At 32.6% G+C, this 25,211-nt stretch overlaps 2 protein-coding genes across 4 annotated transcripts in view; both read left to right on the plus strand.

Annotated features, from left to right (window-relative positions):
* The window catches only part of LOC129808738 (Kv channel-interacting protein 1), a 303,848-nt gene that overhangs the window by 139,299 nt on the left and 139,338 nt on the right, over window positions 1-25,211 (plus strand). The gene's annotated exons all lie outside the window — the stretch shown is intronic.
* The window catches only part of LOC129808061 (PAS domain-containing protein cky-1), a 110,679-nt gene that overhangs the window by 30,441 nt on the left and 55,027 nt on the right, over window positions 1-25,211 (plus strand). For all 3 annotated transcript variants that reach the window (XM_055857747.1, XM_055857763.1, XM_055857754.1), the window contains exons 3-4: window positions 13,648-13,829; window positions 24,745-24,806. In XM_055857747.1, coding sequence (XP_055713722.1) covers window positions 13,648-13,829; window positions 24,745-24,806 — 244 coding nt within the window. The remainder of the gene's footprint in view (window positions 1-13,647; window positions 13,830-24,744; window positions 24,807-25,211) is intronic.

Consider the following 25,211-nt stretch of genomic DNA (forward strand, 5'->3'; position numbering starts at 1 on the left):
AATCCATATTAGGGACTTTGGCGTACAAGATTTCTAATTTAGGGATTTTGGCCGGCACAGGATATTTTATAAATATTTATAGCCCTGCGCGATTTCTTAGAATGAAAATTCAAAATTCTGTTTAAATATAAAACTATTTGCGTCTTATTATCCCAAATACATTTCCTAATTATTGAGAATCCACTTCAATTTCGAAATTTAAAAATAAATTCAGCGTTATAGCTAATTTTTTAAAAAAAAAAAAGTAAGCAAAAAAAGATGGTTTAGCTCTTGGGTGTCCTCTAAAAGTGAAAACATTTCAGTTATCACCTCGAATGGTGTTATGCCGGCTTCAGACTGGAGTTTTAGCCCAGTTCCCGAAAGTCTCAAAAATCTAAATAACAAACAATTTTATTGATTTTTCAAAATCTATTGGATCATTTGCCCTTAATATCCAATTCCAAACAACAATTTCCTAAAAAATCGTGCCTGATAAGGAATTGGAGGAGTTAAGCCAAATGGCTAAGCCTTAGGTCTGAAGCCCGTATTACATAAAAGAATTGAAATGTTTCAATAATTCTTCATCTTTCCAATCCTTATTCTCAACTTCTCCGAGAGACACCAACATATTCGATCGCCCAAGAATTGAGACTTTGACTACAGCCAATTGGTCACAAAACGGAGAAAAGAGTGAGAGCTGGCCGGACAAAGTGTTCAAGGCGCACTCACAGGGCAGCCGCTATATAATCGGTGAATTCTTTTTCGGTAAATGCGGCGATATGAACGAATTTGACAATAACAAATAACTATTGGCCATATAGATTGACAGTAAAGATATTAAAGATGGAGAAGATTGATAAAAAATAAGAAAAATAAAAAAAATGTGTTGCTCGAGTAAAAAAGATCTGAACATTACCGACTCCAAGTTGGAAATTTATACAATGTGTGTCGACTCAAAAGCAAATCATCGAATTGTTTTGTTTGTTGTTCTTGAAATTCACAGAATAAAAACCCATGATGGCCACGTGGGAATCTTCGCCTCTGGCTCTATAGAATCAAATATGATCACTCATTTTCATCTATCTTTATTTTTCATACATGGAATTCCTCTAATTGTTTGCATATCGATCATAACAGCTCTCAATTCTCATGATTTTCACTCAACAATATAATTATTGGACTCTTGCGATTTTACCTAAGCTAGAGATGCCGGCATGTTCTTGCAGAATAATTTGCATATTTTCTCACTATCATTGAACTTGTTTTTTTTTCGATCGGTGAAATCTTATTGGAACTTTTAGAATTCTCTCAAAATTCTCACAAACATTATGAGGGTTTATCGAGGTTTAGCGTATTAACCCTTGAAAGAGCAAATCAAATAGACAATATTGGATAAAATTTTTTTACTCACGGTTTGTGCGTGATGTTGGTTTTAACCCGGCAAATAGATTGTTTTTTTTTTAGAAGAAGTAAACAATCAGCGCGTGCTTCAAACAATGAAGAATAGCCATCGTACGCTGCCGCGTGCTACCAATAGTAGAGTCATTCATGAATACTAATAGTATTTTGCCGAATGAACAAAGTCTTTATGACAAGACTGTTGTGAAAAAAAGCGTTTGAATTTAAGATGAACCCTTAGAAATGTTTATATTAATTTTAAATAAGACGCTATTGACAATGACTTTCTTTCATAATAAATTACAGAGGTTATACAGAAAAACAAAATTAAGCAATAGATTAGAAGCAGATCAAAAAATTTTAAGAACAAGTTGTGCTGTCTTTTTGAATTATGTTTTCGGATTACTTTCCATTGCAAATTGCTTGATCAATCCAATTTCTTAGGTATTTTCTCACGCACAAAATAGTTCTCCGAAAGAACCGCATCCCTCAACCTATAAGAACCACTTGAGATGAATTGTTTTCAAGAGGCTTTATTAGCTACTATTGGAATGCAAATAAACATTCTTGGCGCAATCTACTTATAAACGATGGTTTCTGCGAATTTCCATCATGTGCATGTCCTTTGCCGATTGATTGTACTTTGTAGCAAGGCGAAAGATCATGGTGAAATTATAGGCTGGCATTCGGAACGGTAGTAGGAGAGAGAATCTCCCATATGATACACCATGGGAATGAGGTCTAATCTATTTACTCACAGTTTGATAACATGGCCGAAAGCGAGGAAAAAAGTAGACAAATCGCTGTATTACTTTTCCATTTATTGAAAATTGAACATCTTCGTAGACAATTAGTTGCATCAGTTGGAAGGTATGGTTGCCTAAAGTTATGGTAACTTTACACATACTATCGGATGTGTATACCCACATGCGAAAAATGCATCACGGTATTTTATCCCTCAATACATTATATATATATATGAATGTATATATGCATGAAAGACCAAAAAACATTATCGAAGATATGGAAATTGCTGCTATATACCGATTGCATCAAATTACACACTGACTGTTGGCTGATGATCTTTTGTTACCAGTGGGCTTGGGCAAACGATGGGTAACACGGGTAGCGGACTAAGCCACGATGAGTATGAGATGGTATGTTTCGTCAATCCTCAGTCATCAACGCAACCATTATGTTGTTCTCTGTGCCGTTCCCTCGGCCTCATATCATGTAATGCCAGCCGTATTTAATCAGGATTAGAGACTCGATCGCTGGACGCGGCTCTCTTCTCAAAATAACCCATTGCAGAGCAAATTTAACCATTCTGCCACACACAGTATCAATATTCTCTTGCCGTAGACACTTCTTGTGAACATCACTTTTGCTCATATAATACTCCTGCAGCATATTTGCAGCAGAAAAGTGGAGGAGATGGAGAGATTCCTCTTGTGGGCAATTGCGCTGGCAAACGGTTTTAGGGCATTTTCGACAATTTTGTGGGTAGATGAACTGAAGTGTATTCTTTTTTCCCACCTTCATCAATATTTGCACACATACAGATACAATTCTCCTGGGTACCACGCTAAATGCCGATCTTCAGCATTCTTGACCAAGATTTCAAGGTATAATGCTGTGTGTGAAAATTTGCGTTAATGCACATGCAATTTTCGTTATAGGTATGCAAATAATTGACTGGTGCAGGAGGGCTATGAATATATAATTACGCATTGCAATGTTCCCCCTTCAAGAGAAAGGGTACATCGTACACAGGCACTTTAATCTCCTGTGAGATTCATCAGTATCACATATTACACATAAAATTGCTAAAGCTGAGATTAAATTTCATCTCCTTTCAATATATTGCAATTTTACCAGACAAACCCAGATATCCTCTTGTCGATAGGTGTGTATGCTATAAAAGACTGAGATCCATGGGCAAAAAGTAATCTTTTATTATGTCGACCATCAAATCCCAAGAATTGAAATTAAATGCACCACTAAATACTTCACAAACACCAAAGAATAACAATTTTCTCATACCATTTGCTACCTGTGTATGGAGAGGCTTTTAATTTATTTGCTTAGGGCTACTATTTGGCAATTCTGACTTCTCATACCACGTAATTACATTGCCAATCAGTAGGTGTAATTCTAGCGTCCATCAAATGTATCATTGCTGCATCGGATGCATGCATTTTTATGCTTCCAAGAGAGCGAAAGAGATAGAGGTTGTTTCTTTTACTAAACCTAAAATTTTTATGCTTTCATACTTGGCCTTTGAGCTCCTTTTATAGAAGATAGAATGATTATGTTTTTAACCGACTAAAGGAAAGTTAAGGGTTTGGGTCCGTAAGTAAGTAATTTTTTGTGATAATATTTGAATTATATTGGCCCATTAAGGACAAATATGGTTTAAGTCAACTATTCGATATGATAGGGGAGACCAGGGCAGAATTAGCTACTTATAGTAATAGAGAGAGCGAAATGTTATAGTTTGCCTTAAAAGGAATATTGAGGAAACCTTTATTTGTCGAAGTAAACACCTCCCTTCCTATTCATTGAAATATTTATCAGCATGATACAAACTTTTTATTTTACAAATTTTACGCAATGAAAAATTTCATTAGCTGTGTCTAATCTGCCCCGGTAGTCTAATTCCTGCTACTCTTCCTTTAAAAACATGATGCCAGAAATAAAATATCTCTCGATGTAAAACAATCCTAAGTCTTTTAAGAAGGATGCAACCGTTAAGTTTTTTGTAAAAGTTAAAGTCAAGGCCCTGTGGTCGGTTGGTTCCGCAACTCGGCCAGTGGTGTTATTTATTCAATTGACTTAGATTTACTATAATACGGTCTAACGGATCTAATATTATAAGGTCTATTATATTATACATTATGCAAATTAGTGAAAATTTTATTGAAATTAACTATAAAACGTTAAAAAAAATTGGTTAAGAACCGGCCAACTATAGGGCCTTCACCTTATTATATTTTATACTTTTTATAGAGACACGTGAAGAGAGCATTACCACTTTTAACAAAAATTCTAGACAATTTGAAAAGAATTAGTAGAATATTGTGAATATCGTATGGTGATAGCGCATGATTTAATCCAGCAGCTTAAGACAGTGATGACCAGTCTAAGAAAGAGACTGTCGTTGTGGTTATCCGGCTCAATCTTTTTAAATTATTCAATTGATTGCAAGAATTGCCAGTAGTGATTCTTTGAGGGGAACTTGAACCAATCTAAAATGGTGAACCTTGGAAACCCATGAAGAATTTTTAGGAACGTTTAGGAACAACGCTGGCAATGAAACCCTAGATTTTTTCAAAGAATCATGTATCAACTCGAGCAACTTGAACTACTTTGAAGTTATTTGTTCGTTTAGACTAAATCCAAAAATATTTAATAGATTTTAATTATCTATATTTGACGTCTAAGTTTCTTGTAGAATATTGACAGGATGTCAAGTTCTATTTGAAGATATTCTTTACCCCTCAACTTCTTAACCCGTTCGTATTTATCACATTATACGATATTCGCAAATTAAGCAATTTTGAATAATTTATTTCCGCGCAATTGACATCCAATAAAAGCATTTTTTAATTATTTTAATTCTTCAAATATGTGAGTAAAACAATCCGACAGAGGTAAAAATAGATTTTTCTCTTTTCGTTCTTACGGAAAGTTTGACGTTTTTTTTTTTAATTTTGATGATATTTTCCCTTCATTCTCTTTTCTGATTTTAATTCTGTGTTTTAATAATGTTTTTTTTTTTTAATATAAATTAATATAAATAATTTAAATTCAGTTACCGTTAAGACGCATGTTTGATAGCGTCTCTCATAAAAAATATTTTTCTATTTTGACAATAATGATCTATTTATCTGTAAGGAATAAGTTTTAAAATAGAAACATTTGTATGCATATAAAGTGAATTGATTAATATTGTTTATATTACTAATAGATCCATGTGCCAATTTTATTGACATTGTTATTTATGCCCAACGCACAATAACTTTTGTTTAGTAAACATGTTTTTAACATTTCAACGAGAGTGAGTGAGATCTAGATCTAGTCATCTCGCTCATTCTCATGGGAAATTTTGAAAACATATTTACAAACAAAAGTTATTGTGCGTTGGACATTACGTTTAATGCCCAACGCACAATAACATTTGTTTTGTAAATATGTTTTTATCATTTTAGTGAGAGTGAAAGAGATCTAAATCTAGTCATCTCGCTCACTCTCATAGGAAATTTTGAAAACATTTTTACAAAACAAAAGTTATTGTGTGTTAGCTATAATGCCCAACGCACAATAACTTTTGTTTGTAAACATGTTTACAAAATTTTCTATGAGAGAGAGCGAGATGACTATAGATATAGATTTCATTCACTCTCATTGAAATGTCAAAAACATGTTTACAAAACAAAAGTGATTGTGCGTTGGGCATAACGCATTTGCATTCGCACTTTTTTCCTAGCTTAAATTTCGGGTATTAAAGATTTACGAATTCATGTTGGTTTTGAAAGTCTGAGAATTTAGAGGCTTATGACCAGCGCACAATAACTTTTGTTTGAAAACATGTTTTCAAAATTTCCCATGAGAATGAGCGAGATGACTAGATCAATATCTCACTCACACTCATTGAAATGTCAAAAACACGTTTACTAAACAAAAGTTATTGTGCGTTGGGCATTATATCTTCAGGTCATCTTTTACAAATATTTTAATTATGAATTTAATTTAACTCATTAAGAAGGTTCTAGAGAATTATCAACAAACGAAATCCCCAGTATGAATTAGCTTTGAAGCTCTAAAGAGAAGATCTAAATGCAATGATTTTAGCATTGGTTTTCTTGATAACTAAACAAATTAGCTGTGATTATGAGTGAGCCCTCCTTTACCTCAAATGCAATTGAGGAGATGGCATTTCATTCTGGGTTGTGGGTTTTCACCTGAGATTGCCAGAGTAATCTTGTGAGTGATGTATGTGTAGAATGTTTGATGGTTTAGTTGTTGCACTGTTACTCTTCTGTCAGTATCGTGGGAACAGAATGAATTTGGATTGTACCTCACCGCCAAACGAGCGAAATGCGAGATGAAATGATGATGGGCGTTTGCAGAAAGTAGAATAAGAAAAATATAGTTTCGAATATGTATATCTCTTCTGTGTATGGATATGAATATATTTCTATTGATGGGAGATCTCGATTGATATCTTATTACACACAAATAGACATAATTTCAATGGATGAAGAAAATGCTCTATTTTGTGAATTATTAACATCTTATACACTCTAATACTCTGATGCCATGGTTATATATTTTTGCCAGGAGATAATATCCCTCTTGGCAGTATCGATCTCTCTGTATGGTGAGGAAGTATCTACAGCATACAACATAGTATGGGATATAAATTGGATGAAATTGAATGAGACGATGTGATGTCATGATAATGATAGGGTATGAAGAAATATATGTCTAATTTCATCTTTAAAATATCTCAGTAATATTATGTTTTTCGCAATTTACACGCTATTTAAAGTGATTCCTTCTGCCGTGCAGATTCATTCACACTCACATTCGCACAAATTAAATTTTGATGATCATCGTCAACGAGCACTGAATTGTGGGCAATTTTGCAAAACATTGGCAATTGGATAAAAAGGCATGTGAACATAGCATTGCAGTTAACACTTCTTGCAAGTTGATGGTGGTGCTGGAGAATTGTGCACTCTCTGATGTACCCATCCATGGTGATGTACCATACGGACAGGGAGGGGGAGGGGGAATACACATCTCAAAAGAATATATGTAGCATTAATGACACGACTACACTTTTATTTTTGCCCATACTTAACCTTAATGTCCATGTTTTCACTTAATTGACGCCCTATTTAATCATTACCCTCAACTCTCAACACACTCCATCGACTTGCATTAGTCTCAGAATCGTCGGCAACATCCAGCCACGGCCTCAGACACATCACACATATCCACACCGCGGGGGGAAAGCGTGGGTGAATTTGAGACCACCATCGCAATCATTTTCTTTCACAACTAACATAGGATGTGTCTGCGCCTTGATGCGAACGATCAGGGGCCTATTATCAAGGCGAATATTGCCCGTAATCAGTGACTATCATCACTTGTAGTGCGATCCATCTCTCAAACTTAGCACTATTATATTATTTTACTTTGTGAAATAAGTCATATTTATTATTCATTTACCTTTCTGGACGTGAAATTATTTTAACTCCTCCGAGGTGCACAAGATCGCACTTTAAACTCAATTTCCTTTAGTATTTTATTCAGAATGAACACATACTTTATGGGGAAATAAGTACAATTCTTATTTGAATATTTCTTTTACTTTAATAATTCAATATTAGTCAAATGAGCCAAATATTATTTTTTTTCTTAAACATCAAGGGAATTATATTCGCGTTATCTGTAGTTAGCTAAACATGAAAAACCGGAATTCTTCAATATCGATAGACTCCTTTCATGATTAAAATATTAAGTTTCTATATTATATATTTCTAAGGAAACAAAGTTATATTGATTGCTTAAAAAATTAATGATGATTTCATAAATAATTACCAGATTTCTTTTCAAATCTTAAGGTTTATCCGTTGAGTTTAATTGCTTTAATTTGTTATCAGGCGCAATTTTGTAAAAGATTTTATCACTTAAGCAAATATTTTAATCTATTTTGAAAAATCACTGTGATTGTTTTTTGTTTAGAAACTCAAAAAATTCAGAATCTGGGATAAATACCTGATCACAGCCCGGTATATTGTCAAACTCACCAATGTAATCCTCTATTATGAAGTACTAGACAGTTTTATTCCGTAAAGATTTTAAAAATGGTTACACATTTAGTATCTCTATTTTTCCTTGCGTTAAATGTGTCCATCATAACTTCTCTAGAGTTTTCCATTTAGTCTTTAGATTAAAGATTCACATCGATTTGGTTTCCTAAAAGTTGTTTATCGGTTTTACGGATTTTACCTTTTTATATGGATTTCAAACTTATGGCCTAGCCATATGGCTTAGCTTATATAATTTCGTATCAGTTAATTTTTTTTCGAAAATTTTAATTTGAAATTAGGTTATGAAGGGTAAATGACTTACTAGATTTTGAAAAACCAGTAAAATTGGTCGCTACTTAGGATTTCAGGACTTTCGAATACTGGGCTAAACCCTTGGTCTGAAGACCGCTTAAGTCCCCAAACGCCTATTCCTCAAAATTTCAGTCCTATAAGATCCAGTTATTAATTTCTATATTAATTTACATTCATTTTGTTATGTATGTTAATATAATTCGTTTGATTTTCATTTTTTTGTTTATATATTGTATATATATATATATATATATATATATATATATATATATATATATATATATATATATATAAAATTTCGAAAACACAACTTTGAAAAGTTATTAATCACATTTATTAAATTTATTATATTTATATAATTTTTATAATATTATTATTTATATATTATTTATATAATTTTTATTGATAAAATTTATTCCAAATTTCTTTTAATGCGCTTTTTCTAATAAAATTGATACTTCTTAGATACTGGTAAAAAAAGCTAATAACTTCACTGAGAAATATGAGAAAGAATTTTAAAGATTTTCACATGAAAGTAAACCAGAATTTAAATATTGTGTCACATAAAAATATCACCTGGTGGAATCTAGGTAAAATTGACCTTCCATTTATACAATTTTCATTGATTCTCATAATTTTGCATTGGAGAATGTGCAAGGAGAGAAAATTTCTGAGAACGATTTATCGGAAGCACTATCAGTATATATATATATATATATATATACAAGAGGCGAAAGAGCTTCTGGAAACAATTTTGCTTTAGAAGTATCTCCCGGGAGTGTGAATAATACTAATCAAAGGGAATTTCACAGGTAGTCAATTCCTGAATGCAAATCAATAATCAATGATGGCATAATGATGGCCAATAGAGTGGGCAATGTGTGAACAAAGTCCATTGTGGGCAATATTACAGTGTGAAGATGGAATTGGAGAAGCAGATAGAACTTTATATCATGCGGCACAAAGAAAATGTGTGGATTTGCAAATAAGTAAATGATTTATACAAAAACGCATTGGAGGTGTCAGTAGGAGAAGAGTCATCACCACGAGGTGTAGGTTCATGTGTACCATAGCGATGGGATTCACTGCATTTGTGGTGTACGGCAATCACGATCGATAATGGTGCAGGTCATGATCAAGATGGCGTGTTTAACTTTGCATACATACACATTCGAACACTATATTTTCCACCCGAGCATTAATCTGCATTGTTCAATCTCTATGGGATTCCCAATAAATGTATATATGGGTATTTAGTTTGAATTAACATGAATTAAATGAAGTTGAGAGCAAGCTCACCCATGAAGGGAGATGCTCATGGACTATCTTTCATCGCCCAAAAACAGAAAGTTTCTGCTTGTTCTTGGAAATAGATAATCAGTCAAGAAACAGACTGGGAGGTATGCGAATCTTGTTATGCTGAAAATTGGGTTAATTATTTTGACCATTAGTAGTACCCTATGTACCCCAAAGCATTCTTAATCTATTAGTTCAGTAGCGAGACAAATGCAATCAAAATGATACTGAGTGTCTAGTCTAGAACTAGAAAATGCAAAAGATTATTGCCTTTTCCCCTCTCTCTCTATGTACATTCAATTCCATCAACATCTTTAATATTGTCTTGGATGTCGTGCAAGTAGAGTAATCCCCATGATCGATGGAACTGTCGATGGACGATTTAGACATTTTCTGAAAGTTTAATGAAATGGCCAAGTCAGAAAACTTCGTAGAATGCTCGAAAATTAGTTTTATCTAAATTATTTGACTGATATAGCCTATACCTCTATAGCGTTACATGGTCTTCAGTTTAGAAGTTAACCCTTTAAGGGCGATTGGGTCACCGGTGAGCCAAAAATTAAATTTTTTCTACGGTTGTCTAAAGTTATGTTTTGCTCTAAAAAGTTATAAAAAGTACTAATTTTTTCTGGCCCCCAATTTTTGACTCTATCGTCCTAAAGGGTTAGACTAGTTTCTTAAGGCTTATAACTGTTAAACAGCAAACAATTGCAGTAGTTTTTCAAAATTTTGTAAAGCTTAAATTTTCAACCAAATTGCAATAAATGATCTGCTAAGACAAAACTAACTAATCTGCGATCTTTAATGGGCTATAAGTGAATAACACCTTATAGGTAAGGTGGGATAAAAAAAAACAAAATTAACTATTTGAGGCACAATGCCTTCTTTTTAGACCATTGCCTTTGATCGTAGTGGAGGCGTCTTATACGGACTTCAGACCTAAGGTTTAACAATAAAGCTTTACTTTAATTTCTTAAGATTGCGATATATTCGAGAATTGGGCTAAATCTCTAGTCTGAAAGCGTCCTTAATCATTTAATTAGGGGGAACTGGGGCAGTAGTAATCTGGGGTAGTTGTAAACACTGTGATTTTTTTCATTAATTTTAAGACTCCAGAGGATAAAACCCATAAGCATTCATAGATACCATGGGGATGTATGTCCACAGAAGAATTGGTCAATAAAATCCTAATACTTTAAAAATAAAGTCATTTTTCCCGAAAATGTTGATATTTCAATTATTTTGGTCATTTGGATTTCCACCTGGAAATTAAAAACTGTGTAAAATAATCGAAATGTAGCAATACCAGTTCTTTCCTACATCTTTTAGGATTATATTTATGGATTTACTAGACAAATTGAGATTCTCATTATTTCAAAAGAATTAATAATTGGTCAGAAAACAGCATTTGGGGTAGATGTAACCAGGCAATTTCAATTTCACAAAATGAGTAGGTAAAAGAGCGGGAAATTGACCTTCATGCGAAATATCTATAATTCACAGATTACGAAAAAAATTGGTGGCGCTGTGTTAAATAAAAAGTCACATGATGTCAAAATATGGGGAAAATCCATTGAAAAATGTCTTTGATATGCATGCTTTTAGTTTTTTTGCTATTTTAATTATTCTTTGTAAAAAGTGTCATGATTTTTTGAAAAATATACAGTCTTTATATATCTCTTAAATAATTAAAATAATCGAGAGTGGTGCAAAGTTATTTTCAAGAGTGGGAAAAAAGGTGTTTACATCCTCCCCAGAAAGTGGTTACTTCTACCCCAGGTATTTTGTGAAAAGAGAAAAATGCACAGGGACACAAATTTTATTTTTATGGAAAACTCAATTGTTTTCCAGCATCCGCATTACCCTCGACGAATTGCCTATACCCAAGGGTAAAACATGAGCTAAGAAATATTTTCCAAAAAATCACGGTGTCCTTGCAAAATCACCTCAAATTCGCATCTATCGAAAATGGTTACATGTGCCCCAGTCTCCCCTAATCTTCCTATTTCAATGAGTATGGACATGAGCTCATAGTGGGACGTACAAACGATAAGACGTAGTGCAGAGCTCGCAACAATTTGGAACCCAAACCAGTCGATTGCACTAGCAGGTTATCTCCCTATTATTTAATATTTTAGGGGCCGTGGTACAATTGGTAAAACAGTCTTCAACTATTGGGCGGTATGACCCCCGACTCGCCTGTCACAGTTGTGAATTCGCTTCTCGTTTGAACTGATTGAAGCGTCTGAAGGGATATTTTTCACACCAGATAAATAATTTGTATACTGAATTTTGTATAAAATTGCAAAATAGCCCAGTACATTAATATACAGTGGCGGCCAAAATAATAGAATCACTTTGGAAAGCTTATTTTTTTTTTAATTTTTGTATTTTTTCCCAATTTCTTGATATAATTCTGAAGTAGAAATCTTCAAATTATTACAATCGTAGAATAAGGATTGTTTTGGCCGCTAGTGGTCTCTATTTTACATAGAATGCATCAATAGTGAAATTCAGTTTGGCCAAAAAAAATGTAAAACTGTCATTTATGGTTTCTAAATATGGATTTATTTAAACTTATTCGAATAGACCACATTCTTTAATTTAATTTAAAGTGGTCCTATCGTGTTGTTCACATCAAATTTCACTATTGATGTATTTTGCGAAAAATAGAGACCTCTAGCGGCCAAAAGAGTACTTATTTGACGCAAGGTAATTATTTGAATATTTCTATATCAAAATTATTTCAACGAATTTGAATAAACAAAAATGCTAAAGGTAAGATAATTGTCTTTGTGGAGCTGATTATATTATTTTGGCCGCCACTGTAAATATAAAAAATTTTAATTTTTTATTTTATTTTAAAAAATTCCCAAAATAATCGTAAGAAGTAAAAGAGAACTTTTGATTAGGAAGTTTAGTACATTGACGAGTAAAGAATTTAAATTGTTCAGTAAATAATTCCATTATCATACCGGAAAATCAAACGGAGATCAGAATCGAATTATTTACTAAATTCCACAGGAACTGGAACATATAACATCCCAATACTTTGTAGGGGAAAGTACTCTCCCTTTGAACGTTCATGCCGTTCATGCCTTGGAATAATGTGAATTTTCTTTTAGTTCTCCTAAGAGACTTACACATAATTTTTAATAAATTAATAATTAGCTAACTGTAATATTTAATAGAAATGTGTAATTTTCTTAGGGGAAAAACTCATCTTTATTCGAAAGCATGAACGTTCGAAGGGATAATAATAGTACTTAGCCCTATAAAAAAAATGATTAATCTATGTTCAGGAATCCCGCTGAGGATAGACCAAGATCCTCCATGAAATATTGTCACTATGCAACATCGGAAACTTTCTTCAGGAATTCCCATTATAACCACACTGCAATCTTCCATACGAATTTCGTAGAGGTTATATTATTAAATTTTGAATAAAACGACATTTCATCTCCCTATTTAGAGTTTAAGCAATAAAGTACTCTTCTAGGCCTACACCTAAACAGTATGAGATATCATCAGAGACGATTAAGAAATTAAAAGTTGCATCCGGGATTTAGAATTATCTAAATTTGAACTTGGTAGTTTTTTTTTGACAAGAATCAGCTTCCGATGTGTCTTTTCTTTTCCCGGACCAATATGTACGGTACCATGCCTCTTGATTAATTGACACATGAGTGTGTTTTAATTCTTTTGTAAACTTTGTACATGAGTGCTGTATAGAAATATTGTGGGAATTTCTAATTGTGATTAATAGTGTTTTATCGTAGAACCCAATGGAGTCCCATTAATCTTTGTTTTTTTTTTGTATTTTTTTTCTAATTTTTAGATTTGACGCCAACAAATCAACGAAAGGTGCCTCAAAGCTCCGTAGGGATCTCATCAATGCAGAGATTGCCAACTTGCGGGATCTCCTCCCATTACCTCAGTCCACGAGACAAAGATTGTCACAGTTGCAGCTTATGGCATTGGTCTGCGTGTATGTCCGAAAAGCCAATTATTTTCAACAAGGTAAGTTTTATGTGCTAAGAGTGCAAAAAAAATGAGGTGAAACGTTGTGAAGTTTATGAGTGAAGGCAGGGGAATATGTTACCATCAAATAACTGTATGATATTTTTAGAACAATATCGTTAGAATATTTTCCATACTTATCACTTGGCAATAGCGTCTCTAAACACTGCGTAATTTTACAGCCACCACCAATGTAAACTATTAATTACCCAGGTCAATTTGATGATTAGATAGTTGTGGTTAAAATTCGCACATTTTGTGCTTTTTACGGAAAGGAGAATTTTCACACATTTCAACCATCAATTCTAAGTCGCTTGTCTGTCTTGTTTTTTTTTCGCTCTGCGCTATATTTAGATTTCTGTATTTTCTCTTCAGCCTGTTTTGTGGCACTAGAATTGAGACCTCAGGTTAAATGTTGTCGATGAACAATAGTGCAGGTGCGGTAGATTACAAGGTTGAAGGAAAAAATAAAAAGAAAGTAATTCAAACAATTAAATTTTCTTCAAGTGCCTTTTGTGAGGATCCTCTTCATAATGATAAATTTATCGAGTGCACCTCAATTCAAAAGATTACACCCTCTTTGAAACATTGTTCTCCCATCGCGACTCTCATCGAATTTAACTTTACACACGCTTTATCTACTATCGTAAGTCAAAATGTGGCTCATATTGAGATGTTATTTTGATGTAACTGTTTTTTTTTTTTTGTTTTGTGTCATAACGCAAAGAAGATGAAATTTAAGTACAAAGGTGGTATAGTTTTGCAGACTACTCTTTCTTCTCGATGTCAATAAAAAAATAATAATAAAATAAAATAAATAATTAAATTTAAGCTTAATAAAGTTTATTAAAGGGATTTGTTAAGCAAATTTTCAATTAAATATGGTTTTTAATTAAAACTAGTTTTTAAAAATTAAAAATTTGAATAAGTACATAATTCAGATTTTAAAAAATCTATACACAAGATCACAACTATTCGTAAATCTTTAGAAATACTCGAAAATCACCTTCTTTCTTTTTTTTAACAACAGCATTTTTAAACTTAAACTGAAACCCAGGCAAAATTAAGTATTCAGCAAAAGTTTTTTTATATCAATTCCATAACATTATGCTTTAATACAGGCTACACCGAGAAAAATGTGGATGGTAAAATTTACCATCCTCCATACATAATTTTAATGGGCGGATAATAAAAAAGTCAATCAAGCAAACGCGATATTAGATCGGACTGTCAAAAATTGTAGAATCTACGTGCTCGCCTTTAGAATTTACTATCCTAGTAAATTCTAATAGCCGGATGATAAATTCTAATATTCGCGGATAGTAGATTTTAATAGCCGTATGGTAGATTTTACTAGCCGGATAGTAAATTTTACTGGCAGGATATTAAATTTTACTAGCTAGATATTAGAATGAAAAATCTTTGAAAAATTTAATTTTTCCTTTTCTAATTAATTTTTTTGGCCATTGTTTGATGGCTTGGCACTCTTCCTGGTTGATATTCTTTGTATTTCAAGCCATTTTGGTGCGTGAAAATCTTTTTCCAACATTGACGATTGCGCCGGGATTTGAACACGGAACGGAACCTTTGTGATGACGGTCGAGCATCTTTCAGCTGCGCTACGAATTCCTATAATGTATACGAAGCATATCGGGGACCGTTGCATCGTCAACCAAGATATAAAAAGATGACATTCTAACAGTAGGATTTTACTGCTTTGGATGGTAATTTCCATCCAAACTACTATCCTTCCGTTAAATTTTAGTGTCTTCCAGTTAAATTCTAACATCTAATATCCGGCTAGTAAAATTTACTATCCGGATATTAGAATCTAGGAGAGGTCAAGGTAAAATCTATAGGAGGATAGTAGATTTTACCATCCGGATATTAGAATTTAATATCCATAGGATATTAGGTTTTAAAATTTCAAGATGGTAGATTCTAAAGGAAAATGTATATGAAGGATGGTATTTTCTACTATCTTTTGATGCAGTAAAATTTAAAGATATTATTTATAGAAAATACCATCCAAATTTTTCTCGGTGTACAATCATTAAACTCCATTTTTAAAAGCATTATTAAAATATACGTATTTACTCATTTATTAAAAATATAAATAATAATTTTTTTGCTGAACTAAATCATAATTTTGGTAAAATATTTCAGATCTGAATCTTTTTCGAAACTGAGTTATTGATTAAGTCAACTATTCTTTAATAAATCTTTAAATTGTCCGTTAAAACTTGATACGTATTCTCCGATAAAGATCTTTAATTTTAAACTAGCAATTTTCTTCAAGCTTTGTAACAGAAGTGTTACAAATTACTCACAAACAAATAAAGCTAGAATTAAGTTTAATTTAAGTTTTCTTGAACTGTTTTTATAAGTTGGTCTGCAGGACCTTCTAGTTTAGACCTTCAAACAAAGAAAATTTTGAGATAATATTTGAATACACATTTGTAGCGTCAATAGCTCTGAACTCAGAATTGGAAATCTTTTCCAATTATTTAGCTTAAAACTTTAAGCTTTCTTTATATCCGAATTGAGGGGTAAAGTGCAATATAATGGAATAATTTGAAATCGAACGTAAATTAGAATTTCGAGATTTCCTCAGTAGTGTTTCAAATGGAGAAAAAAAATGAAGCCCACGAAGAAGTACAAACTCTACGCTCAAGCTTACATCGTCGTGGTATTTTTCTATAGCTTATTTAAAACAGTTAGGAAATCTCAAAATTCTAATTCGTCCGATTTCATATGTCCTCATTATTACTTTATACCGACTTATATTAATCAGTCAGATATCAACATCGTGTCTTAGGTAAACCCATTCAAAAATTGAAATTTCTTAGAAAGTCTTTTTTAGATCTTGAAAATCCTTATTAAAATTTTTCGACATATTTTAATCAAAAGAAGATTCGAAGCAAGGTTCTGAAAGTTTGTAAAATCGGAAGAGGGAAAGAATTCGCAATTAATCGATATATACACATGTATATATTTTTCAGTAAACTGTGCTATTTTGTCTAGGTTTTGAGTTGATTTTTCAACCTGTTCAGATTTTTCAACCTGGTTATAAACAGGTGTACACTCAAATACAATGATGGAAAAAATATCCTTTCGTTTGATAATTTTTTTTTGGTTTTTGGGTATTTTCTTTTTATTAAATTTATAAGAGGAAGATCGACGGATTTTAGCATATGTATACGAAGAGCGTGATTGAGCATTAAATTGAAGTTAATATGAGTGATATAGAGAGTAATTTTCATCGAGAGTAATCTGCAAGATCGGCACAGGGGTCAGTGACACGACACTATCACACCCACGTCTCATGTTTATCTTCCGTAAAATGTATCAGAGGTAAATTAATGAATCGTGCACGCGTCCTGAGAAGATGCTGCTGAATACAAATGAAACAAATGGGTATCGAGTTTCACAGCCATTCATGCCAAGTTTTCAAGAAGGTACCCAATATTGCCAAACAAATTGTACATGGCGGGAATGGAGGGGGGAGCGAAAGATTGCAAGATCGGGCCTTGGTGTTTTATTTGCACTATCGCCACTTACATCGATCTAATTATTTTATATAGTTCTAACCTCTGGACCTAACTACGAAAATGTCTGTAAAACACACTAACCAAGCGGCAATTAAAACTTGTTCTAGATCAGAAAATGAATACACTGTGCGCTACATAAATTTCTTCGATTAGCGTGTAGACTCTAATTTGATTGGTAACTTATTTCAAGAACCGTACATGCGTTTTATTTATTTAAGTGTTACTTATGTGTGTTTTGAAGTATTGGATGTATAGCCAAAAAAAAAAGGCGTAAAAGAGACCCTACACATAATATGTAGATTTAGATTGAAAACAGTGTCCTACCTGAAGTATATATAATATGTAACACGATGAAAGTTTAGGTGGTTTGGCATTTGTGCAGGAAAGAAGATACAAATTGTGTGGTCCAATTTAGAGAATGTGTGTAGTATGTATTAGGTTTTTCGGCTTCGGACAAACAGTCTGTTAACGCTTGGTATATGAACCGGAATCTGTTTCACGGCTCAAATTCATTTGGTATACACAAGTGAACGTGTTTATTGTGTGGGGGAGGAGGGGAAGAGTAGTTCGAGAACATTTTATATGCTGCCACATTGATATTTCATGTTTATTTTTCTATTTCATTTTACTGAATGAAAAATCACATATATATAAAGTCCCCAAATATTATGATGAAGGAGCAACATCATGTTTCCCTTTACTCCACTATTTGTCTTTCTTTTTTTTACAATCAATATTTGTTTAGCTCTAAAATACACTGAAATCTTTTCAATCCCCCACGTAATTGTGACTTGTAAAAGCTACTGGTGTTGACTTGGAAGTGCATAATGAAAAGGGTACACAGAGAAAGGCATCAACAAAAATTGGTCTAATGAATAGTGTATGGAAATGGACCATATTTTCAGAGCATAGAAATTTTTTTTTCTTCCATTTTCTATAAAAGTAACTTCGAAGGCAAACCTTTGCGAAGCCAAACTAAATTTTATTTTCGGTGTACTGATTTATATTACTACAACTGGTCAATTGAAAAGTTCTGAGACCGACACAAAAAATAAGACACAGGAATTGTAAATTGCAATCGATTATTTAATACCAACCACCGTTTAATATTGACTGCATTTACTGACAATTCTTTAATATTTTATGTGCCAATTAAAATTACTGTGTAAGTGCATTTTTTTAAATAAAAAAAAATTGAACTTAATGCAATTACTAAATGCTTTGCTTAAAAAACTATTAAGTAAAATGGGTATTCATTCCAAGACGATTAAAACACTTGGAACATCTCCCCCTTAAAATCAATTGTTCAAAGATAAGTGTAAATGGATCCTTGGAAGGTGGATTATGAAAATTTCTAATTGTCAAAAACCTAAAAATTTTATTAACCCATTTAGCAAAAGGAATAAAAAATATTGATGTTGGAATTAGCTCCTTAAAGACAAATAGGTAATTGTGAAAAGAAAAAATCTATTTTCAAACACATGTCTTAACAGTTACTAAATTAAAATTCTTTGCATTAATTTATTAGCAAATCTATTAGAACTATCTAAGAAAAAAAAATTTACCTAGAATTCAAATCAAGAAATAGAATGAAGGAAAATATTATCAAAATCGATGTGATGTCAAACTTTTGTCAACCAAGAAAAGAACATCAAAGTATATTTCTACCTCTGCACTCTATTTTTCCCACAATGATCTGATGATTCATCGTAGAAATAGGACCCAGAAAAAGATAATTCATGCTGTCGAATCTCTGATTCGTTACCTTGTGGTATTGCTAATGAAGAAAAAAATAATGAAGTACTAAACTACTAAAGTAACTAATATTCCTTTCCCTGTTGGTTTACTAAATCCTTAAGGGGTCATAATGTTATTTTTCTACGACCACTAATGTCATAGTAATCTCAAAAACAAAATAATGGGAAAACACCTTTACAGAAAATTTGTATAGAAGATACTAAAATATATAGGGGAAAGTGCCCATGCTTCATACAATCCCAAGCTTCGTAATGACTATATTCTTCCTATGTTTCTCATTAAATGTGACTCTTTACACCATTTTTTAAAAATTAGAAAAAGTGCCCAGTTTCTTAAATATATTGCGACGGCATATTTATTCATAAACATAGGAAAAATTTAGTCAAAGGGAAGCTAGGGATTGTACGAAGCACGGGCATTTCCCCCTATTTTACATAAAAAAACGGACGGACGGACGGGAACGGTTTTTAGCCATCCATATATTCGTGATCAGGAAGTGTCAAAACACATTCTGGCAAAGTTTGGGGCCAATCGGAGGACATGAGATTTTGTTAGGATTATAGTAGGTGTGATTGTTAAGAATCTCACCTAATAGAGTTCCCACCGATATTTTCTAAAAAAGTCTAAAGGTTTAGAAATTGGTAATCAAGGTTACAACGGCGGTGGATGCTGCAAATATTTCGAAATTTCCAAAAGCATTAGTTACAATAAATCTATCTATCTAAAAAAATATATAAATGAAAAGAATACAAATATAGAAATTACGACACTTGACAAATTCATTATATGACTAATTAAATTCGAAACTTATGTAAACTATATGCAAAATGGAAATTGTTGTCCCTCAAATGACCAAAAATGGTTAGTCGTTGGAGTTGGAACAAGAAAAGTCTCATTAGTGGCAAATTGAATCAAAAGGAGTGGAATTATCAATTAGAATTGGGAAGTTGAGTGTAAAACTATAAATTATACACTTCTTGTCTAACCACTCAAGGGCTGAAAGGTAATGATCATTTGTATGAGAGTGTGGCACAAGAAATGTGGAAATTAGTCATAGTTGCAGCAGTTTATGGTCATTCATTACAAAAAGCTGTGCCGATCTCGTGCTGGAATATATATCGTACACCACGTGATGATGATTTGAGTACAGACGAAAGCACATGGTAATATTGGAGTTTTTCATGATCACAGCTGAATCAGTTGCGAAATGGCCAAGCACACAAATGCAAAAGAGGAGTATGGACAAATTTGCAATACACATGAATGTATACAGCATCATTCGTCTTCATCAAACTGAATAATTTTCACCGCTCTAATACATTAGAATGGAAAATGGGTGTATCTTCACGTTGTAAGGGGGCATGGAAGTGTGTGAAGAAAATTGATTTACAAATACATTTTTCACGTTAATATATATTTTTTTGTTTTTTGCGGTTCTCTTAAGTCGGAGATAGAGCATATATATGTACGTCAATTGATGAATGATTTGGGGACTTTGATGTTGGTGGATGAGGAAACGACCTTGTCTTGTATGAATCATTGATGCTCAACGCAACATGTCGAGAGATCACTATAAATCCGCTGACGGAGAGGTGTGTTTCTGCACTCTTGAGCGGAAAAATATATAAGCGAATAATTGCAAATGTTATCTGACATACCACAATTATTGGTAATTACAGCACATACAATTCAATTTTAACTTGTCAATAATTACAAGGATAGCCTTCCAATTTGATTGGTTTTTTCGAATGTGATCTGATGAAGCCAATATAAAATTCAACAATTTGTATAAGAGAAGGAGAGAGATAATTCAAACTTAAGCATTTAAGAACGTATGTAGAAAAAGATTGAATCTTGATTTATGTTAAATACTAGAACAACAAAGATTTCTCAGTGGTTTCTCCCGTCTTTCAATCTTCTCAATATTTCGATGATATGTTCCATTCGCACCTTTCGATGATTTCGTAATACCGAATAGTCCAAAGATGACATCTTCTAAAGATGGAAAGAAAGAGACGAATTGTGTAGAAAAGGAGTGTCTAAGTGAAAAATACTTCGCAGAGTGCTCAAACTGGAATTCCAGATTTTATAATATTCCAGATTTCCAGATAAATTCCAGATTTTATAATATTAATGAAGAACGGTTATTACAGTGCGTATCATTATCATAAGGTCACTTTGCAGAACTCAAAATTTTTTTCTGTATTCATTTTATTTAATTTTTTTCTGCAAAATACTTTGAATTGAATTATTTTACAACTGATTATTGGAATTTTTTGACATTGCAACGGCTCTCCCATATTTTAATTGAAGAAATGCTGATTTTTATGGTTTTTCAGTGTATCATTACCACTTCTCAATAAGCACATTTTCTTCTATATATTTTTTTTATTTAATTTTTTTCCACAAAATAATTTGATTTAAACCTATTTATGATATTTTTTTGACAGCGCAATATCTTTCTTGAATATTAATTGAAAGAATATCAATTTTACAGTGTTTTGAGCGTAAAATTACGATAATGTCAATAAATTCTTTTGTAATATTATTAGGCGAGATAAATTTTATGCAAATCTAGTGACTCCAGAGTTTTTCTGAAGTATTTCAAGAATGCTATTAGGCATACTATCGATTAAATTTTCGATGAACTTATCTCCAGGCTTGTTCCAGGCATCCAAAATTGCATATTTTAACTTCAAAACATAAGTGTATTGGCGAATATCGGCGTAAATGGCAAACAAGATTTTTTTAAAATTTATTTCGATATAACCGGGCTTTTATTGCTATTTTGTACATTGTTCAGTTTACAAATTTATTATTCAGTTTACAATGCATCGTCAAAAATGTCCATTCAGACGCTTCAATCATTTGCACCGGACGGGACTCGAACTCACAATTGTGACAATCGAGCCAGGGATCACACCGCCCAAGAGACGAACACTCTTACCAATTGCACCACGTACCCCCACAAATAAGAATTCCCCAAATATTTTCAATCGGGTTGAAGTCAGGGGTTCAAGAGGCCAGGTGACCAAGCCAAGATTTTGATATAGACGATGCAGATAAGACGATATAAGACGATGATACGATATAGATAGACGAAGATGCAAACATCTTCCTACCAGTTTTCTTAAGACGTTAGATTCGCTAAATGATTAAACAATAAACATGGCGCTTCTGGTTATATGGGAACGAAAACATCCCGAAAAATTGAGGAGTTATATACACAATATTGACCTGTGTGTAGAGTTCGAGCAATATAAGTAATGTTGTGAGGAAACCATCTATTAATACAAAAGAATACAATTATATATTTAGAGATGAATTTATAGGCTCGGATTGATGTTATCAATAGGGAAAAGAAAAATCTTACAAGTAAAGCATAACAAGAAATAATGTCTGCCACTAGCAAAGGTATTAATTTTGAGGTGAACACAAGAAATATAACAAGTCATTTTCAATTAATCTAGCACACCCACTTTTATTCTTTCCTCGCCAGGATTGGAGGCACATCATGTGGAGTCTCAATTTGATGATAGAATGTGTAAATTGAATTTATTGCCCAAATTGCACCTTTTTAGAGAAGATTTTTTTTTCAAATGAGATAGAGATTAGAATGACTTTTTTTTGGGAGATATGTTGGCAAATAATATATCTCTAATCTATAATGTATTTTTGCTATATAGCTTTGAGTTATAACAAGTTATCGACCTCTAAAATAAGGACTTCAAGATCAATGAGATCATGCACTAAGATCTCGTTATTTCAATTAGAAAATATTGTATTTCACATTTATTATTCACAACATGTGCATTTCCCACATGTCTGCAAAACTATTTATCTTTATTGAGAAACTAAATTATTTGAGTGTTTTTTGCATATGGAAACTTTTCATTTAAAACTTTAAGATAGTATTCAAATTACAAGAGACACAAATAAAAGACCACATAGTGTGCACAGATTATCGACGAGAAAATGAACAATAGTATATGGTTAAATCGGTAAATTGAAATACGAGTTAACAAATCAATGAAAAGCCTTTTAATTTCTTCATTAGACTTATGCAACTTTTAAAATGTATCACTATGGAATCTCCATATAGCAAGAGCAACTGGACCCACAAGATGAATGATGGCTATATGATAAATGGGATTTTTGTTACTAAACACCCACTAAACTGTTTGCGCATTAAGCGTGAGAAACAATTATATAATGAATGAACGGCGCGTTTATAACGACAAGCCCTCTGCTATATGTTGAATAGCGGACAAATGGAGAAATTAAATGTACATATAGGATGTACTACTAAAAGCATACACATCATCTGCGATAGCGTCCCCATTTGGCCTTTTCAGATCAATAGGAGAAATATATATTTTTTTGTGCGATGTGGTGAAGAAAATATGAGCCCCACCCTTTCCATTTGATCACATCGAGATTAACTACCAACTCTCGTTATTGAAAATTGTATTGCCTTTTCAAAATAAGGAAGTTGTCAATAATTAAATTTTATTGTGTGACCGAGAAGAGTTTGGGAGAGGAAGCGGTACCATCTAACAACTTTAGCCTTAACATAAGACTTAGCTTTTAAACAATGCCACAAAATAGCACAAGTATTTCAATAATACGAAATCTTCTCTTTGGAATCCTAAAGTGAATGTAATAGAATTACCTTGAAAAATTTGTTAAAGACATCAATAGCAGAAATATCAATCCCTCACTTATTTTTCTATTTGCTTTTGCAATTTAATAATTTAGAAAAACAATTTTATTTATTGAATTACGGATATCTTAAGCATATGGAAGAAATTGAAAGAGTAAACAATCAAAATATATTTGATCATTAGGCACGTATTGTTAATTAAATCAAATGTCACATATCGATAGCTAAAAGTGCTATGTCGGTATTATAATGAATATAAGCAACAAGAAAATCAAGAAGGTGAAGTCTTTTGAGATATTCGTCAATTGTTTATTTGAACAAATATGCGGGGCTTTGTTGTGTGTGTAAATTTTTGATAATGAGCTTGCATTACATTTAAATGTCCATCCAGAGTCATTTTTGTCCATATATCGAATAGACGCATTTATTTAACATCAGGCGCCACATACATTCGATTTTCAAACATTTACCTTTGTATGTTACTTTTTGGTACTTATTGGAGGAGAAAAATATCACACGGCTCTATATTTGTGCCGAACAATGAATATAGAACTAGCCCACAAGAAGAAAGATGTGAGACACTTAATCACATGAGACATTTATTCAACAGGAAGTCAATGCTCACGGAATCATTGCTCTCACAAATGACTTGGTTAAACATCTGAAAGATGACAAAATGGTACACAAAGATGTGTGAATCATAAAAATTACTCTCTGATCCGAATATTATACAAATTTTCTTTTGACGAAAGTGGTATATATTTTATCTTATCTAAGTAGACGTCTCAAGCTTCACATTAGCGCTTCATATTTTCTCTGCTTTGGGCGGAATTTCGTCCATACGTGATAGAATTTTACATTATAAAATAAATTCTAATAGTTGTAGTCACATATTCCGGTCTTTACTATACTATTATGTAATGATTTTCCCTTTCTTTTGCAGTGTTCAAGAGACACGATGTTTCACATCATCAAGCACCGACGCCAAATATAGGATTTTCAAAGGTAAGACAAAATCCTTGTACGCTTATGGTATTTACATTACAGGGGGCTTACCATTTTCTTTTGAAGGCCTTGGTTAGAAATTCGTTAAAGTATGTGAGAGAGGTAATAAAAAGATGGAATATCAGTTTGAATATATATAAAATAAGTCGTTTTGAATTTTACCAATCTTACCCATTGAGTTCTAGTTAGGCTTTTGTTTGCTATGGTTTCTACACACTAGAGAAAAATATGTCCAGATTTCACAGTTTTTCCTACACAAGCGTAGGGAATTTGCTTAAATATGGACATATTTTTTTTAGTGTGTAGAAGCCATTAGACAAGAAACTAATTTAGCCTTTATGGTTATTGGTATTTCTATCTCTCTCTCTTGGGCACTCAATGCGTCAAGTGGTAGAGCACTCACTC

The sequence above is a fragment of the Phlebotomus papatasi genome, chromosome 1 (genome assembly GCF_024763615.1).
Source record: "Phlebotomus papatasi isolate M1 chromosome 1, Ppap_2.1, whole genome shotgun sequence".
Taxonomy (NCBI): Eukaryota; Metazoa; Arthropoda; class Insecta; order Diptera; family Psychodidae; genus Phlebotomus; species Phlebotomus papatasi.